We start from the raw sequence: 19,368 nt of genomic DNA, 5'->3' as shown, positions 1-19,368 counted from the left end.
TCAACAGCCGAAGACTTGCTGAAACATCCTCTATGTTTACCTGGAGGCGACACCTGATCTGCACCTTGTGTGTCCCATTTCCAGTCTAATACAGGCCATGCCAATATCCCCTAATAGTAGATGAGCTCACGACTTCAGATTCAAAATGGCCAGCAGTATAGAGCTGCTTTTTTTGTAGTTGGATATCCTCATGCAAATCCTTATGTTCCAATTTCCTTATGCCTAGAACTCTTCATGAATAGGTCCACAACAGATGCAGACATCTCACCTTGTTTTCAAGCTATTTATGTCTCAAGACGTAATCATTAGATGTTTCAGTGCAACTTCATGCAAGCATTTCCCAATCACCTAGGACAGAGCTATTACTGAGCCAACATCCCAACAGTGACGTTTTAGCCCTGAAGTGCCATTACTGAGGTAAAAGGAACTCCGTATACTGTAATGGCAGGTTTCACAGTGCACTAGCAACTTTTATGCTCTCCACTGCAATATTCATTAAAATTACTTTTATGTCAGAACATTGCAGGAACTGCACCTCTTCAGACTGTATGAAACCAGATAATCCTTGAAGGCCACTGTGCCTCTGAGCCACACCAATACTAGCACTTCGGATTTGTGCAACCAGTACTTTAAACTCCCCTCTCCATGTCAATGATAAACTCGGGGCCTAACCTCTGTACTGGGACCCATTCCACTGCCTCAGTCAACCACTAAAGGTCATTAAAGTTGGGCTACTCTTAACTATAACGTCAGATAATCTGGTATACTCTAGGAACGAGTGCCCCTATGATCACCGCAGTTTGATCTCACACAAACGAATGGGAGGAGGGGAGACATTAGGACCAAGAACAGCAGCTGGACACGGAGTTCATCATTAAGGAGCGGTGAGGTGGACACCAGTTTCTTGGGGAAGGAAGGAGTGGCCTCTGACATCCCCCACCATAATTTTAGCAGAGCTTCCTCATACTATACTAGGTTAGAGATCTGAAAACCATGATCCATTGGAAGCAGTGTTGACATAACAGATGTGAACTTTAGGAACATCCACAAATCCCATTAAGTGATACCTTTGGCCTTGTGTCTACAACATACATGAAGGGACTCCCTGGGTTGGCTTGTCTAATTGCCTGCAGCATCTGTTCATCCTCCACACAGCGAGCACTGAAACCAGAGAGAGGCTGGCTACAGCGACATATGGCAGCCTGAAACACACAATAGTTTACTGTAGAGAAAAGATCAAAATCAGGAATATTTATTGCTTGGAGGGACACGCTAAAATTTGATGGGGATGGTTCTAAGCCTGGTCTCTGTTTAACTGTAAAGCTTCTGTCACGTGGACAAATTAGTGAAAAATTCCAGCTCATGCTTCTAATCTTCTCAAGAGCTTTGGGAGTCTCAAGTGGATTGTGCTTCTATGGAGACAATTATCCACCCTCCTCTCAAATGCATTGCTCTTCTGCCTAAGGACTTCTATCTGTTGTAATAATTGGGCCTCCAAATTTACCTTAATCATGCACTCAACTGTTAAAAGTATGTGGAAGTTCATAAAATGCCATAATAACCTATAACAACAAATGTGGATGGAAAACAATGCAAAAGGGAGATCGAATAACTGAATAACTAAACAAAAAGGCCAAATTGATCCGATTCAAGGTCTGTGTTGAAATTATGCTCACTAAAAACAGAAGACGTGGAGCTGGAAGTTAATGAGCCAAAGCTTGTATGTTGGATATTAGGCCTAATTGGTGGACAACATAATGAGGGTGTGACACACTATACCTTAGGGAAGTGTCTTATAACCCCCATATTCCTCATCTGTATATAACTGTGATATTGCATATAAAGTATGCCATGTGAGGTAGCAGGGAAAAGGTTATGATCAGCTGAAAGACACTGTTCTATCTAAATATGCATATCACCAATACATATGAAATTATAAGAATTGTGTTGTATGGTTTTCACTAAAATATGCTGTGGGTTTGGGAGGCACCCAGATACCAACTATACAGAGACATTGACAACGGAGGTAATCAACAACCAAGGGGGTGCTGTTGAACAGACATCAGCCATTGTCCAGGGAGGGAGCTACAATGAATGACTCACCTGCACTGATGAAGTGGTGAACCAATTAATAAATCTGCACTGCTCATCTTCAGCAGTGCAAGACGGTATATTCCTGAGGTAAAGTGCTGGGAGCTAGCGGGATTTTGCTAATGCCTTTCTCTGTGTGATTCATGAGCGGCTCTGGAAGCATTCATGCAATCTAGCTGAGTGTGGGGCTCCACATGTGGTTGTGCTGCTGAGTGATAACACCGCCTGGAGGGGCTTACTGCTTGTCACTAGCAAGGCATTGTGAGAGACAGCCCAGGCTGGAGAGAGAAAGGGACAGAGCGGTCCCACTGTCCCAGGCTGCACCCCGGCGATCTCGTCACAGAGGGGATGGGCTATTCCACCTATCACTCCCATCTTGGGTCCTTAAAACAAATATTTTGTGGGGAAAAGTACTAAAGGACCAAAAATGAACAACAACAGATGGAAAGAACAGAGAAGGCTACTGGAGCGAGCTTCATATCATGGATGCCACTCCCACCGTTTCCTGGGACTCCGGGCCTTAACCATCCTGATCCTGAGAGGTGTCTTGATCAGAAGGGGCCGGAAAGAGAGGGACCCAAATGACGTTACCTTCTCTACCAGCTCAAGCTGAATCCCAACCACCACGTGCAAAGACAGTTATTACTATCTTCAATACTATCTAAGAGACTGTCAAACAAGGGGACCTTTCTTTCTAAGCCTCGTCTTTAACAACAACAGGATCTCCAGCCCAACTCAACTAAGGCCTGGTCTACACTAGGGGAGGGGAATCGATCCAAGACACGCAACTTCATGAAAGTGTAGCTGAAGTTGACGTACTTAGATCTACTTACCACGGTGTCTTCACTGCGGTAAGTCGACTGCTGATGCTCCCCCGTTGACTCCGCCTGCACCTCTCACTCTGGTGGAGTACCGGAGTCGACGGGAGAGTGCTCGTAGGTCGATTTATCGCGTCTAGACTAGACGCAATAAATCAACCTCAGCTGGCTGAGGTCTCTATATAAAAGCCAGACATTGTTTAACACAGTTTAAATGTTGGACAGTGACTGATCTATGTTCACGTTTGGCCCATTTATTTTATCTCATACATACACTATATCCCAACTGTTGCTGTCCCCCTTCCCCACTCCCTTTCCCTTGTTCTCACTTCCTCTCTTCATGACTTTAGTTAGCTATTACTGATCCATACTTGTAGCAATGCTGAATTTGACCATAAACTTCAGTAGTTTCTGACAACACAACTCCATGCAATTTGTTGTGTCAAGACAAGCTTCCTCAGGAAAGCACCTTGAGCCTAACAAGTTAACTGTGACAGGATTTTGCTCATCTCTGTGCCTGAAACAATGCTGAAACAACAAAGTTAAAAAAGCTGCATTCTACTCTTCAGTTAGAACAAACTCCACTTATTCTGAGTTAATACAAAAAAAAATAGGGATTTGTTCCAAGCTATTTCCTTCTGTTCAAAAGTCAGAAAATTGAGCTGAGTTAAGCTGCAATTTGTTAAAGATTGTCCATTGTAACTAACTTAGTTTACAAACCCAAAAAGCCATTTCTTACAATTGATCCAAGTGAGATTTCAAAGAGGAAGCTTGAAAGGATCATGCTTTTTTTATGTTGGTGTAGAGGACAAGCTTTGCCAAGTGACTGTTTTATTTGGGGAAAAGAGAGTCAACTTCTGATAGCTGAAATTGTGTTTGCTTAGAAATTTCTTCAAAACGTAAAAAACAATAGTTACACTTGCATATACATTGCTCATAGAAGGATCTCAAGTGCTTTAAAAAACAATTAAGCCTCAACTCCTTATGAAATAGGTCAGCATTACCCATATCTCATAGGATTATATCAGGTCACATTGCAAGCTAGTGGCAGAGAGACAACTCCTGGCTTCTGTTCTAACTCTCCAATTCTTTTAACAACTTGATCACATTCCTTCCCTATATTAAAGCTGGGTGGGCAGCAAGAAAAATAATGAGAAGACGACCAGAATGTGCATAACTAACATTGTTTTCTTTGTAAAGATAGGAAAGCACTGGGATCCGCCCTCTGCTTCTGAACTTGGAACTTCCAAACACAGTTGCTTTATTAGTAGCCTTTGGCACCACTATTTCTGGAGGGTACGTGTTGCAGACCTAGAGTACAAATGGGGGGGGAAAATTCCAAATATTAAATTTGCCAGCTTGATATTAACATGCCTGAATAATTAAAGATTTGTTACTTAGCTTTAATAAATAGTAACCATGGATCAGCTTGATATACAACCAAAATTAATCTTTCAAAAGATTAAAATAATTAATGCTGTTTTTCAAACATGTGAAACACTATAATTAATATGGATGCACGAAATTAAGTAAACATTTGATATACTAATTCCAATTTGTCCTTGAAGAAACAAGACAATAGCAATGCATAAAATAGTAAGATTATACTAATAAAATGCATCTTCTGAGGATCGTGGCTCATGTAGGAGCAAAGACTAGAAGTGAAGACAGGTTGTTCTTACGTTAAATAAAATAACTGTCCCCCTCCAATGCCCTGTGCATCTTGGAATGAGCTCCAACCACACAGAGCATATACTCAGAGTTCAGTGTTACCCTGATACTCGAATAATTTTCAGCCCCCCAAAATTTTTAAGGCTTGGCGTCTTTTCAGTGTACACTTCAGACAAATTATTCTCAAAGCCTGGCTTTACTTAAATTTGTTGTTTGTAAACCTAAACTGGGAAACACTAGAGGAATTAAAAATAAAGAGATCCCGAATGAGAGGTATACACTGAAGCCTAAATTTCAAAAGTGACTAATGATTTTGGGTGATCAACTTCAGATGCCTGAAGAGGCTTAATTTTCAGGAAGTGCTGGGAGCAACCTTTCAGAGACCTCAAGTTGGGTGTTCAAAAACTGAGGGACCAAAAATTACTGATCACTTCTGAAAATTTAGGTTTGTGTTCCTTGGTGGATATCCATTGCCTGGTGGCAGAATTATACACACAATACAGTTTAATAGACTGCCTCCTTTCTCAGAATTGACTGCTTTGTCTTTTAGCCAGGAAAGAGATCTCTCCATGTACAATTTCCAAAGAAATATAGAGAACATTTTAAAGCAGGTGTCTAAATAAGTGATGCTTAAAATCTTTCTTGGCATAAAGCTTGTTGGGTTTAACTGAGCTTAAAGAGAGGAGAGAAGGCAGCAACTGGCAATAGCAGCTCAGTAAGAGTGGAAGAATCAGGGATTTAGGCCCCTTTTTTCTGAGAGAGGATTGAAACCAAGTAGAGAATGAGCCAGTCCTTTTTTACTGCTTTTGTTCTTTTCTTTTTGCTCCCAACCTGAAAAGGCAGAGTGGTTCCACTGCTCCTCCACACATCAGATACCCACCTGGGTATGTATATATGGGGAAGGGGGTTGGGAAGGTTCCCTTTTACCTAGGGAAGCTAAAGGAATCTTAGTTTCCTGGTGAGTTTGTTTGATGCTTCTCTAGAAAATGAATATCTGGTATTTTCCCAGTGGGATCATGCAAATCAAGACGACTCTGCAGCTCTCTGCTCTTTTACAGTATCATGATCTCTGGCTTCATATCAGGAAGATGATACTTTAGATAGACTGAGCTCACTTCTGTCAAGGCATCAGTTATGCAGCAGTAGAATGGCTGTTCCATGTCATTAGTACAAATAAAAGGATGTTGCACTGAGTGGCTACTCTGCACAATAAGAAAAGGAGGACTTGTGGCACCTTAGAGACTAACCAATTTATTTGAGCATGAGCTTTCGTGAGCTACAGCTCACTTCATCGGATGTTACCTCATAGTCCTTATTAGCATCCGTTATTTCCCAGAAGTCATTTGGAATTCCCATACGCTGATAATCTACTTTTAAATCAATCAGCTTCCATCCAATCTCCCGGTTATCTTTAGGCATTTTGGGGTTATAAGAAAACGCATAAAGTTCTTCAGGTTTCACTGGGGAGAAGAAATTTAAAAATTAAGTAGAGAGAAAAATTTAATACACTTGCAAAAGAAAGTCAAATGTTCCACACTTTCTCCTAAAGATTGTCCCTGGGGTCAGGCACACAGGGCAAATCACCGTTCTGCATTTAGATTACAACTAAATGAAAGCTAGTAGAAGCAGACCTTTTCTGGTTCTTTGGCATATCATCATACCAAATGTTTAAAGCAGTCAGTAAAGAATGATTGGGAGACCTAGAAACATATGTACGTTATTATACCACACCAGGGGACTGAAGAAAAAAAATACAGCAAGTTACTCGTACTTTTATAACATGAACAACCAACTATACTAATAGTTTTGCTAGTAGTTTGTTATGCACTTCTCCCCCATTCTCTTTAGAGGAAACCTTTGCATGCACGCTATTAGTGACAACGTGTATTCAGTCTCCACTCAATGATGAAAACCCTGTAAACATTGTCCATCAGAAGGTATGGTCTAAATTACCACCTTATAACTTAAGATATCATGTATGTTGTACAGATTCTTTACCTATGTTACTAACAACATCATAGATGAAAACTGACACAATCTGAAGTATTTACTTTAATTTTCACCATTTCTTTTTGTTCACTTGTGGAACTTTATTCAGCCTGAAAAAGGTATCTAGTCTGCTTCTCGTGCACTACCAAAATGTAGTTCAGGGCATCCTGAGAGCACAGAGGTATGGTTTAAATAAAAAAAGAAAGTTAGTGAAAAACATTTCTAATCACATTAGGTGATACATGATAGACTGCCTAATGACAAAAATGAGTTAAGAGCCTCTCAGGATCAAGGACTATATTTATGAAGGGCAATATGTTAAGGGCCAAAACTGTACATATAATGTTCATTCATATATACATATGATCCTGAGATGCATTCAGATTCATAATTTTAGTAATTGGGAATTGCCTCTACTCAGGATCCAACTAGATCAGGTCCATACATAGCACCTGTACCATGATGCTAAACAAAATACAAACATCCACCACAAAACCAAGCAAGCACTAAAACAAACATTTTAAAATGAATAACTTTTAAAATTTTAATTTTACACTTAAAGCAATCTATTTCCTACTTAACAGGTTCCTTTAAGAATACATTGGCCTTTTCTAGCAATGCATGAAGAGTTAATCTATAAACAGCAGAGAGCAACTAAAACTAACAGCTTCTGCAAAGAGTTCACACAACACAGTTCTTATCAGCCTGTAGCTTCCCATTTCAATAGTGTGCTCTCCTTCCTGCAGGAAAACTTGATAGATCTCTGGAGTATTACTGTCAGCCCAACAAGAGCTGCAGGCTGAGCCTGAGAAACAGTAATTCCGCCATCCCCTCCACACCACACCTCACCTCCAATTTCATTCCTTCTCTTCAAAAAATGCAAATCCTGTCAATAACTCACTCAGTTGATACTCAAGACAGCAAGCTCTCCTGAGACAGACTGAGTCCTGCCAGAGTCTGATAAAGTACCCAGCTTGCTAAACAGGTAACCCTCAACTGTCAATCACATAATAGCAAATAATGAATAATTATTTGCTCTGCCAAAACAGATGAAGCAGGCATGCAAACAGAAATCTTAACCTGACAAGAGTAAATTGTGAGAACCCATGAATAGGACAGAATAGTTACAGTAAGTTACATATGCAGCCACAGGGCAATAGAAACCAACTAATTTTCTATTTCCTGCAAGTGACAGTTACCACAGTATCTGTAATATTTCATAGCTATAGGACAATAGCCATTAACAGAGCACCAGAAACTTGTATATGATCATATGCCAGATTACAAAGTTTTAATTCTAATACTGTAATAAGGAGACTGAACAGCTCAGGAGATAAATGAAAGTTTTTATCATACTATATTCCTCTAAGTCATCAGTTCAAACCCAGTCCAGGGTTCAAGCACTTTGCTGGGACAGCGTGGGCAAAGTCTGCACTGCGTCTGTACGAAGGACTTCATTTTACCAGGCTGTCAGTTTAGCATCTTTCACCAGTACTAAAAAAAAAGAGGATCATAAAGTTCTTCTGGGATAGCAGACTAGACACATTTCAGAGGGCATCAACAATTCTGCCTTAAGACTCTCCCAACCATCTCATTTACACAGTAATAAATACTAGGGCTGTTGATTAATCACAGTTAACTCACGCGATTAACTCAAAAAAATTAATCGCGATTAATCGCACTATTAAACAATAGAATACCAATTGAAATTTAATAAATATTTTGGATGTTTTTCTACATTTTCATATATATTGTATTCTGTGTTGTAATTGAAATCAAAGCGTATATTATTTTATTACAAATATTTGCACTGTAAAAATGATAAACAAAAAGTAGTATTTTTCAATTCACCTCATACAAGTACTATAAAGCAATTTCTTTGTCATGAAAGTGGAACTTACAAATGTAGATTTTTTTTGTTGTTACATAACTGCACTCAAAAACAAAACAATGTAAAACTTCAGGGCCTACAAGTCCTCTCAGTCCTACTTCTTGTTTAGCCAATCGCTAAGACAAACAAGTTTGTTTACATTTACAGCAGATAATGCTGCCTGCTTCTTGTTTACAATGTCACCAGAAAGTGAGAACAGGCATTTGCGTTGCACTTTTGTAGCTGGCATTGCAAGGTGTTTACGTGCCAGATATGCTAAACAGTCATATGCCCCTTCATGCTTCAGCCACCATTCCAGAGGACATGCTTCCATGCTAATGACGCACGTTAAAAAAAATAAGTTAATTAAATTTGTGACTGAACTACTTGGGGGAGAATTGTACATCCCCTGCTCTGTTTTACCCGCATTCTTCCATATATTTCATGTTATAGCAATCTCGGATGATGACCCAGCACACATTGTTCATTTTAAGAACACTTTCACAGCAGATTTGACAAAATGCAAAGAAGGTATCAATGTGAGATTTCTAAAGATAGCTACACCACTCAACCCAAGGTTTAAGAATCTGAAGTGCCTTCCAAAATCTGAGAGGGAAGAAGTATGGAGCTTGCTTTCAGAAGTCTTAAAAGAGCAACACTCCAATGCGGAAACTACAGAACCTGAACCACCAAAACCGAAAATCCACCTTCTGCTGGTGGCATCTGACTCAAATAATGAAAATGAACATGCGTTGGTTCACACTGCTTTGGATTGTTATCAAGCAGAACCCATCATCAGCATGGACACATGTCCCCTGGAATGGTGGTTGAAGCATGAAGGGACATATGAATCTTTAGCACATCTGGCAAGTAAATGTCTTGCGACGTCGGCTACAACAGTGCCATTCGAATGCCTACTCATTTTCAGGTGACATTGTAAACAAGAAGCGGGCAGCATTATCTCCTGCAAATGTAAACAAACTTGTTTGTCTGAGCGATTGGCTGAACAAGAAATAGGACTGAGTAGACTAGCAAGCTCTAAAATTTTACATTGTTTTATTTTTGAATGCATTTTTTTGGTACATAATTCTACATTTGTAAGTTCAGCTTTCATGGTACAAGTACTGTAGTGCAATTTCTTTATTAGGTGAATTGAAAAATACTATTTATTTTGTTTTTTTACAGTGCAAATACTTGTAATCAAAAATAAATATAAAGTGAGCACTGTACACTTTGTATTCTGTGTTGTAATTGAAATCAATATATTAGAAAATGTAGAAAACCTCCCAATACATTTAAATAAATGGTATTCTATTTTTGTTTCTCTATGCGATTAATTGCGTGGTTAATCTTTTTAATTGGTTGACAGCCCCAGTAAATACTGCATTTACTTGCAAGCTACCAGCCCTCTTTTGAGGGCCAGAATTTTGTGCTACAACAGTGTGCTAAGTAAACAGCAGCTCAACAGTGGTGGAAATGGCTTAAGATTTCAAATCCTTCCTTCCTGTGCTGATTAGGGAAAGCCAACAGCCTAATAACCAGGGTTTTCCCCATTGCACAAACATACTTGCCAATTAGTTGCCTCTAGATTTCAAAACAGACTCACTCCTGAGTACCTGGCTGTGAAAGTTTAAGCAAGGATGTATACACTTCATGACAATCCCGTTCGTGTCCAATGACAAAGTGTGCCACACGGAAGTTCTTGCAGTGAATAAGCAATGGACATCCAAATGTGGTCAGAGGCAACTTCTCCACGGTAGCTATATGATGATGGAGAATCTGAAAAACAGGAAGGGAGACTAAATCTTTCTGCACCAGCTGACAAGAGACAATTATAACCAGATACGAATGATTCTGCAATAATATTTGAGAGAAGTTTCTGTTTATCTAATCATTTCCTTTCAGCACCTCGTTTAACATCACAACCTCCTTCTTTGCTAATTAGTGACAAATTACCTAGCAAACATGAAAAATCCAAATAGCCCCTCAAATTGGGTTATTTAACTAAGGGGTGGACAACAAAAAATTTATTTCCTTTGCATGGTCAAACTGCACAAAGGAAAATAAGAGCTTTTCAATTATAATAGCTATTGATCAGTCTATTTTTGGTGCTGGCAACTACCTCCGTTTGGGGGAAAATCATGGACACACACTTGCATTGCTTAATGCCAACATTAACTAGGATGGAAATGATACATTAGTCACTGAATTGCAGTAATTTTTTAAAAAGATGACTCACAAGATACTGAATCTTATTCTCAAATGAAAACAGATACACTAGCAAATACAAGAAACAAGTTCCTGGAAATTTTAAATTTTAAAAAGTTCTGCAGATACAGAGTATAAGTCTGCTACACCACATCGCACATCTTCACCAGATACGCTACACTGGCACAGCTGTATCAGTGCAGCTGCACCGATGTAGCACGGTAACGTAGATTTGCCCTCAGATTGAGGTACTGCTGCCTTCAACTCTTCATACATCCGAATGCTGTAAATTAAGATATTGTGGTCTAGTGTATTGAACTTGGGGGTGGAAGTCAAGCAAGCAGGGTTCTGTTCCTGAATCTAACACTGTCTCTATGTTTGTAAGACACTTTACATGAAAGTCCTATAAAAGATTATTATTATGACCTCCAAATTAATGAAACCACAATTACACACAACCAGAATCAGAAATTTTAATTAATACTTTTACAAGTTCCACACATTACAACATACCCATGTTTCTTTCCGGACTTCAGCTGAAGCATCTACGTAGATCAGATGGGTAGCTGTCAGGTATAACGTCCCATTTGCTGGCTTCCTATTGGTATAACGATCTAGTAATTTGACATTTTCTACCTGCAATATGGAAAAGGGAGGAAAAGCAAATCAACTTACAGCTGAAAGGTCTGTAATTTACATCTGAACTGCAGCAGGTATAAATGTTCAATGCACAGCTCAGAAAGGATGCTTGAGTAAAGGTTTCTTCTGCAACATTAACTCAGCCACATTGCACATCCTGTATGTTTTATGCTACAGATTAATAAAAGATAGACTCTTTCAAGGCTATTCACCCCAAATGATTAATTTTTGACAGGCAATTAACATTTTAGTTCTCTCTTTATCAAGCATTACGGTAATTGGTGAAAGGCAGGCAAGTAGATTTTGTACCTGAGATGGTCATAAAAGTTTGCCATTTTGCAAGCTTGTAGAGATATTTTAAGATTTAAGAAAAGACAGGAAGGAAAAAATGCTGCAAGTGTAACATGACCAAGTTAATATTGTGGTAGAAAGAGCCCTCTGGAATTTCCTATACTTCTGGATGCTTGATTTCTCATTTCTAACATTGCATTCATGTTGGGTTTTGCACTTAGTTTACCGAGTATGTAGTTTCTTAAAGAGAAGGAGAAAGTACTAGTAACTGTCTATATAGCAGAGTTCTTAAATGTGAACACCCATTTTTCTAAGTCACACTAAGATAACCCCATAGAGTCAATAGAAAATTACAATGCTGTGAAAAATGTGAACTTATGCTTAAAGTTTAAAATTACTGAACGGATTTTCTTCAGGCTCATATCCTTCTTTGATGAGTAGTTGAAATAATTTTGTTTTAGCAGATGAGCAAAAAATAGTGCAAAAAATTAGTTGGAATGTATACAGGAAGTATTTCTCTCTCTCTCACACACACACACCCAGCCACCCCACACCCCCAATAAAAACCAAAAGTAAAACGTCACCATTGGACTGAGAGAAAGCATGGAACATTTCAGGCCAAAAAGAAAGGTAAGAAAATTCTAAGCAACCGAAAGGGGAGGTTTAGAGGTTTAGCCTCATTTCAACATTATATATTTTTAAATCCATAGCAATAAGCACTATAGTGGCCCTTTATCAGTCCAATAAGGAATAGCTGAATGGACATTAAAGTGCCTAGTGCAAGTGTACTTAATTATCCCTATCAATACATATTTGACCTAGTGTTTAATACGTTTTATAACTAAAGAGTAAAAAAATTGTTAACTTTACTGAAAGGGCCACACCAATGAACTAACAGCTGGCAGGATATGCTTACCAAGCAAACGTAACATGTCACTTGCAAGATTACCCACTGTTTTGAAAGTTATTTATATTTTGTTTTATTAAGTTGCCCTCTGATTTCAGCCACACACACCAGTGTGGTGGAGCATTCTGGAACACGACAGAGTTAAAATGTACAAGAGCCCTACTCTAACCACTTCATGGACCAGTATCCTTGAAAAATTCCACTTGCTACAACCAGTTATACTGGGGAAGTGTCACATGTCAGTGACTGAAAATACACAACAGCTGTTAGTGACATCTTAAATAAATGTGCGGATGTTCAAAAATATGCATTCTTTAAATTAAGGCAAAGACACAGAACATTAATTGGAAGAAACTTATGTTTTAAGCTTGAATCAATCCTGTCAAAACATACCAGGCTGAAAGTAGAGCAAGTCAAAAGTAATGCCTTTTTATTTGTTGGTATTTTCTGTTTTCAATTAAAACCCAAAGAATCGCATGAAATTTTTTTGATGAAAATTAAAATGTTTACCTTAGATTATTTTTGTGGGAAATAAAATACATTTCCCAAACAGCTCTATTTGACTGTGTCTAGGTCTGAAGTTCTAGTCACAATGACTACAACATGGGAAACAGCAGTTCAAGCTCATCCACAACATCCCACCCATGTGACTCCATTTTCATCTTAGGCTTTGTCTACACTGCGCATCACAGCAGTACAGCTGTGCCACTGTAAGATTTCCCACGTAGCCGCTCTTTGCCGGCGGAAGAGAGCTCTCCTGTCAGAAGAATAAAACCACCCTAACAAGCAGCAGAAGTTTTGTCCACTTTTAATTGGTAAAAGCTTTTGTCAGTCAGGGGCGTGTGTGTGTGTGTTTTTCACATCCCTAACGGACAAAAGTTTTATCGACAGAAGCGCTAGTGCAGACATAGCCTAAATGGATCACCTATAGAACTGTAAAGCATCAATTAGCACCAATCATCGAGGCCATGGTGCATATCATCATAGAACTTGATTGATGTAGTTAAATTTACTTCTCTAAGGTCACCGAATAGCTAGGTGGCAATTTTGTTACTACCAACTTGAGTTCAATTTAAACAAGTGAACAACTGCCCAGTTGCCAATCCTCAAGTCATCCCAAAATGAACAGTTTAAAAAAAAAATCAACTATGACTCGTGGTCACTAATGACCTAAATAAGATGGGGTTTTTTGTTTTTGTTTTTTTTAAACAAATCAATGAATTCACCCTTCTTTTAAACATAAGTGAAATACTTCTAGAGGCATTTCATAAACACTACTCACCTTAAAAGAAGTTAGAAGGTAGCAACATCACATATTTTAGAGCAGCCTGAGAAACTAATTTGTAATTAGCCTCCTCTCCCCAAACACTGATCAGCTCCAGTAGCTCAGCATTGCTCCAAGCAGGGGATTGTTTGCTCTGTGGCATAGGCATTGTCACTTAGCCAGATAAGTGAGCACTTGCCAAGAAAACAGGAAGGGGAGTTTCAAAGTTCCAGGGGCTTTACAGGGGGAGGAGTGGATGTCTGTTTACCAGAGCTGCTGGCCAGAGTGGTCACCTAGGCACTGTGGGATATCTTGCAGCGGTTAAAAGTTCTATAAACAGGAAGAACATGTCTTCATTTGCACATCACCGACAAGAGCTGCATGCTTCTCATGGAGGTGGTTTTCTTTCTGTGGTGAAACTCCAAGTTTCACTACAAAAAGTCATTGGCAAGTGTAGACACTCCCACAGTTTTTGCGCAAAAATAAAAGGACTCTACTTTAAATGGCAAGTGTAGACATACCCCAAGTAACACACAGTATCAGATAATAAGTACTGTTCATGAGTAGCAAAAACCAAAATTCTAAAGAAAAAAAATACACAATGCTCATGATAGTCCATAAACAAAGCCATTAACATAACTTTTGATGTAATGAAAAGAAGTTCTTGTTTAAACACATTGGAGACTACAACAAAATCAAACTAGTTAGTCTAGTTGTCTGAATCCAAGACACTTGGTAGCTCTCAACCATAACTCATCTGTTTGTCCAACACATCAGAACAACTCAACAGCCAATGAAAAAATCCTGGGTAAGGATACCCACCTCATCCCTAAAAAACTGAAAGTTTAATGAGCAAGTCATTTCATCTCACCTTGAATCACATGTTCATTAGTATTTTTAAAAGCATCTGCTCTCAACGAAGCAACTTCAGACTTTGAAAGTAGCAATAAAATACACTTAGATCAGTGAAAACACCTGTGAGCACACAGCATCCCATCATCTAGTGCAAATAAAACTTTCATTATGGGTTTTATTTTAAATATCACAACAGAAAAGTGCAGTAAGCACAGATTATAAGAACCATGCTCAAGTTCCCACATATGTAACTCAAGAGCAAACAGATACTCTGACCTCATAATTAAACAATGAAACCATCACACAGATAATCATGTTCTTTATACCAAGGGTTTAATCCCACACATCCTACTAATATGAGCCCTCCAGATTGCAATTTAAGATCTGTTAACCCTTCATGTTATTTTATGCATTCATAGAACATCCATCAATGTAGTAATCAGATACAATTTTGACCAGCAAACAAGAATTCACAGAAGTAGAGGACATTTAGAGATCTTTATATGATATACAATATATAAGCTTTATTATTTTTACTAAATTAGTAACAGGGAATCTTGACTGATTTCTGATAATCTAGAGAATTTTCACTGTTGCTACTAGGTATCTGTCAGAGCCCTGGTAAGAAAAATGGGGCATGTCAAAAAACAGAAGCTTCAGAACCCCAAATCTATAGTCCAGGCCCAAGGATGGAAATGATCAGACCTGGGACTAAAAGCAACTGAGAAGAAGAGAAGTGGAAAAGCTGTTTTAGGGAGACTGCCACAAAGAAGATAGCTGGAGTGAGGGGGGGAGGGGAGAGAACAGTTTAGAGCATTTTAGGGAACAGAGATTGGGAAGTAACAGAGAGAGGTTTTAGGAGGCTGGGAAATGGGGTTTCGGAATCTAAGGAGAGGATGAGAGGTTTTCAGGGACACTGAGGAAGCTATAGGAGGAAGAACAGTTTCAGATATATTTGAAAAGCAGGGAGAGCACTTTGGAAGCCAGGGGGTGGGAGCCCAAGGGGATGGAGGGGAACTGGGGAAGAGGGGGCAGGAGGCAGGGAGAGAAGCAGCAGAGCCCTAGGGGATGGAGGGGTACTGGGGAAGCCAGGGGAGGTGGTTGAAGACAGGGAGGGGAGTGGGGAGCCAGACAGGATAGAGGAGCACTGGGAAAGCAGAAGTAAGGGGAGCACCGGGGAATGGAGGGGAAGTAGAGGTAGGGACAGAAGCCGAGTTGGGGGGCACTGGGGAAGCAGAGGTAGGGACAGAAGCCGGGATGGGGGGCACTGGGGAAGCAGAGGTGGGGAAGGGGGGCGGGGAAAGCAGAGTTGGGTGGCAGAAGCCGGGCTGGAGAGCAGGGGGGCACTGGGGAAGCCGGGGGCTGGGGAAAGCAGAGGTAGAGACAAAAGCCGGGTTGGGGGGCACTGGGGAAGCCGGGGGGAGGGAAGGGGGGCGGGGAAAGCAGAGTTGGGGGGCAGAAGCCGGGTTGGAGAGCAGGGGGGCACTGGGGAAGCCGGGGGCTGGGGAAAGCAGAGGTAGGGACAGAAGCCGGGTTGGGAGGCACTGGGGAAACCGGGGGGAGGGAAGGGGGGCGGGGAAAGCAGAGTTGGGGGGCAGAAGCCGGGTTGGAGAGCAGGGGGGCACTGGGGAAAGCAGAGGTAGGGACAGAAGCCGGGGGGGAGGGAAGGGGGGCGAGGAAAGCAGAGTAGGGGGCAGAAGCCGAGTTGGGGGGCACTGGGGAAGCAGAGGTAGGGACAGAAGCCGGGTTGGGGGTCACTGAGGAAGCCGGGGGGAGGGAAGGGGGGCGGGGAAAGCAGAGTTGGGTGGCAGAAGCCGGGTTGGAGAGCAGGGGGGCACTGGGGAAGCCGGGGGCTGGGGAAAGCAGAGGTAGGGACAAAAGCCGGGTTGGGGGGCACTGGGGAAGCCGGGGGGAGGGAAGGGGGGCGGGGAAAGCAGAGTTGGGGGGCAGAAGCCGGGTTGGAGAGCAGGGGGGCACTGGGGAAGCCGGGGGCTGGGGAAAGCAGAGGTAGGGACAGAAGCCGGGTTGGGGGGCACTGGGGAAGCCGGGGGGAGGGAAGGGGGGCGGGGAAAGCAGAGTTGGGGGGCAGAAGCCGGGTTGGAGAGCAGGGGGGCACTGGGGAAGCCGGGGGCTGGGGAAAGCAGAGGTAGGGACAGAAGCCGGGTTGGGGGGCACTGGGGAAGCCGGGGGGAGGGAAGGGGGGCGGGGAAAGCAGAGTTGGGGGGCAGAAGCCGAGTTGGGGGGCACTGGGGAAGCCGGGGGGGCAGGTAGCGCGGACAGGGCCTGTATCGGCGGAGTCCCCGGAAGGGGTGGGACGCTGCCGCTGGAGCCGGCTGTCCTACCTTCGGGGTGGTGATGTGCTCCATAGCCGCGGCCCGACCTGCCCGCTCCCCTCCTCATTCGAGAGCCACCCTGGGTCACAACCCCGCCACCTCCTCCGCCATCTACACAGGCCCGGTCCCGCCCCTCCCGCTCAAACACCGCGAGACTCCGTCGCGAATCCGGCATGAAGCCTAGGTCGCCATCTTGGCAAAGGGCAACTTGCCCATACATGTGCTGCTGCGGGCCCATGACACAAGTTGTAGGGGTTAGGCCAAAGGGGCCTGAGTCTAGACTAGAGGGGACGCCGGCCTGGCCAGAGAGGTCTGGGCAGAGACGTAGCTGGGCAGAGACATAACTAGGGCTACCAAGAGGGTTAACAGCGCCCATGACTTTAGAGCAGTTCTGAAGGGATCCTGTGACGGTCCCAGCAGCCATTTTAAACAGGGGCTCCAGCCCTCCATGTGGTAGAAATGGGGTTGCCAACCCTCCAGGATTGGCCTGGAGTCCCCAGGAATTTAAAGATTAACCTGCTATTAAAATTGTGTTATGTGAGGAAATCTCCAGGAATACAGCCAACCAAAGTTGGCAACCCTAGGTAGAGAACAGCTCAAAATCAGGCACACTTCACGCCAGAGTTGGGAGTCCATGCATTATTGTTGTTAAAGTCTTGTGCCAGTCTCATGGGTTTTGAGGTTACGACTCATGATTTGTTAACACTCAAGATTGGCAGTATTTCAACAAGGCCATGTCTAGAGAAGTCTATGCAAGGGCCCAGGCCAGATGGGCTGGTACAACCTTTGTTATGTCTTAAATTAAGCATTTTGTATCCCTTTGCCCTGGATTCAAACCCTTTCTATTCCTGCTGTCATGCTGGTACAGCACTGCCTGGTTTTAAGTTATTTATAAAGCTGTTTCTCATTGTTACTCAGGGCATTGTTTTAAGGTGTTCTTTTTTTAAAAGCTGTATTTAGGATTTTATTTCACACAGATGCAATTTTTCAAGATGCAAGGCCACATCAGCGCAGCCCAGTCTAATAGCAATCATTACCTGGCTTGACAAACAGGAATGGATATGTTTATGACCAACACTAATATTTGCAATTCTGTAGCTAAAATGCGGTGAGCAGATTTCATCCTTCACAGATTTTGTTCATTGTAAGAGCGTTCCAGAAAGAGAATTAGTAGGGAACCAAATGAATCTCTACAAAGAATATCTACAAAATCCAGATGTTAGATTGCCAGATGTTTTCCTGGAGGTCTCTTAGCTAAAGATCTCAATCACTATTTCAGTTGTGGTTTCCAACAGTAGTGAAAGTTGGATGCTCAAAGGAAGATATAAAAACCCATAATTCACTTAAAGAAAAGGAGGACTTGTGGCACCTTAGAGACTAACCAATTTATTAGAGCATAAGCTTTCGTGAGCTACAGCTCACTTCCTCAGATGCATATCGTGGAAACTGCAGCAGGCTTTATATATACACAGAGAATATGATACAATACCTATTCCCACCCCACTGTCCTGCTGGTAATAGCTTATCTGAAGTGATTTCCAGCACAAATCCAGGTTTTCTCACCCTCCACCCCCCCCCCCACAAATTCACTGAATTTGTGTGGGGGGGTGGAGGGTGAGAAAACCTGGATTTGTGCTGGAAATCACTTCAGATAAGCTATTACCAGCAGGACAGTGGGGTGGGAATAGGTATTGTTTCATATTCTCTGTGTATATATAAAGCCTGCTGCAGTTTCCACGATATGCATCTGAGGAAGTGAGCTGTAGCTCACGAAAGCTTATGCTCTAATAAATTGGTTAGTCTCTAAGGTGCCACAAGTCCTCCTTTTCTTTTTGCGAATACAGACTAACACGGCTGTTACTCTGAAACCTGTCATAATTCACTTAACTGTCCCACACTATGTTTGTAGGATTTCTTTTTGACCCCCTCCCCTTTAGTGCTCATATTCATCCCTGAAGAAAGAAGCTCGTAGTCCTTATAAACTTACCTTAGTTAGTGGCACTGCAGAGCATGCTTTTATTTATATGTGTCATTTTTTAAAATTTAGTAAGCTATTCTCCTTAATATTCTACAGCAGCAGATTTCACAGATTAATTATATACTTCATTTTAAAAATTGCTTTTACCTGTTTTTACATTTGTTTCCTTTTAAATACATAGCATGTAGCCTTCTTGCTCTCTTAGATAATCAGATTTGATACTGGAGAACCACTGTGATTACCATTCACCCTGTGCTGCCTCCATAATCAGTATTCATGATACCTTGCAAACTCAAGGACAGTGAAGTTTTCCCAGGAGTGTTCCTAGTAAGACAAAACCACATTGAGTTGGCTGAGAAGTTACTTCAGGAAGAATAACCTTGTATCTATCCTACATATCCTGAAATGGTTACATCAAATGTGAAATTAGCAACTCTTCTGATCAATGAGCCAG

At 41.6% G+C, this 19,368-nt stretch overlaps 1 protein-coding gene across 8 annotated transcripts in view; it reads right to left on the bottom strand.

Moving 5' to 3' along the window:
• The window catches only part of MTMR8 (myotubularin related protein 8), a 39,225-nt gene extending 22,144 nt beyond the window's left edge, over window positions 1–17,081 (bottom strand). For 3 of the 8 annotated variants that reach the window (XM_073361063.1, XM_073361065.1, XM_073361070.1), the window contains exons 1-6: window positions 16,946–17,081; window positions 11,161–11,283; window positions 10,056–10,218; window positions 5,883–6,040; window positions 4,092–4,220; window positions 1,068–1,202 (exon numbers count right to left, since the gene is read on the bottom strand). In XM_073361063.1, the coding sequence (XP_073217164.1) occupies window positions 1,068–1,202; window positions 4,092–4,220; window positions 5,883–6,040; window positions 10,056–10,218; window positions 11,161–11,283; window positions 16,946–16,969 (732 nt within the window). In that variant the 5' untranslated portion in view covers window positions 16,970–17,081. Of the gene's footprint in view, window positions 1–1,067; window positions 1,203–4,091; window positions 4,221–5,882; window positions 6,041–6,631; window positions 6,737–7,925; window positions 8,027–10,045; window positions 10,219–11,160; window positions 11,284–16,945 lie in introns of those variants that run through there. The other 5 variants (XM_073361066.1, XM_073361069.1, XM_073361071.1 and 2 more) reach the window with 5 other exon arrangements.
• Between the last annotated feature and the right edge of the window lie 2,287 nt (window positions 17,082–19,368).

This window comes from Lepidochelys kempii, chromosome 9 (genome assembly GCF_965140265.1).
Source record: "Lepidochelys kempii isolate rLepKem1 chromosome 9, rLepKem1.hap2, whole genome shotgun sequence".
NCBI lineage: Eukaryota > Metazoa > Chordata > Testudines > Cheloniidae > Lepidochelys > Lepidochelys kempii.
This window is presented reverse-complemented; position numbering and strand designations above follow the sequence as displayed.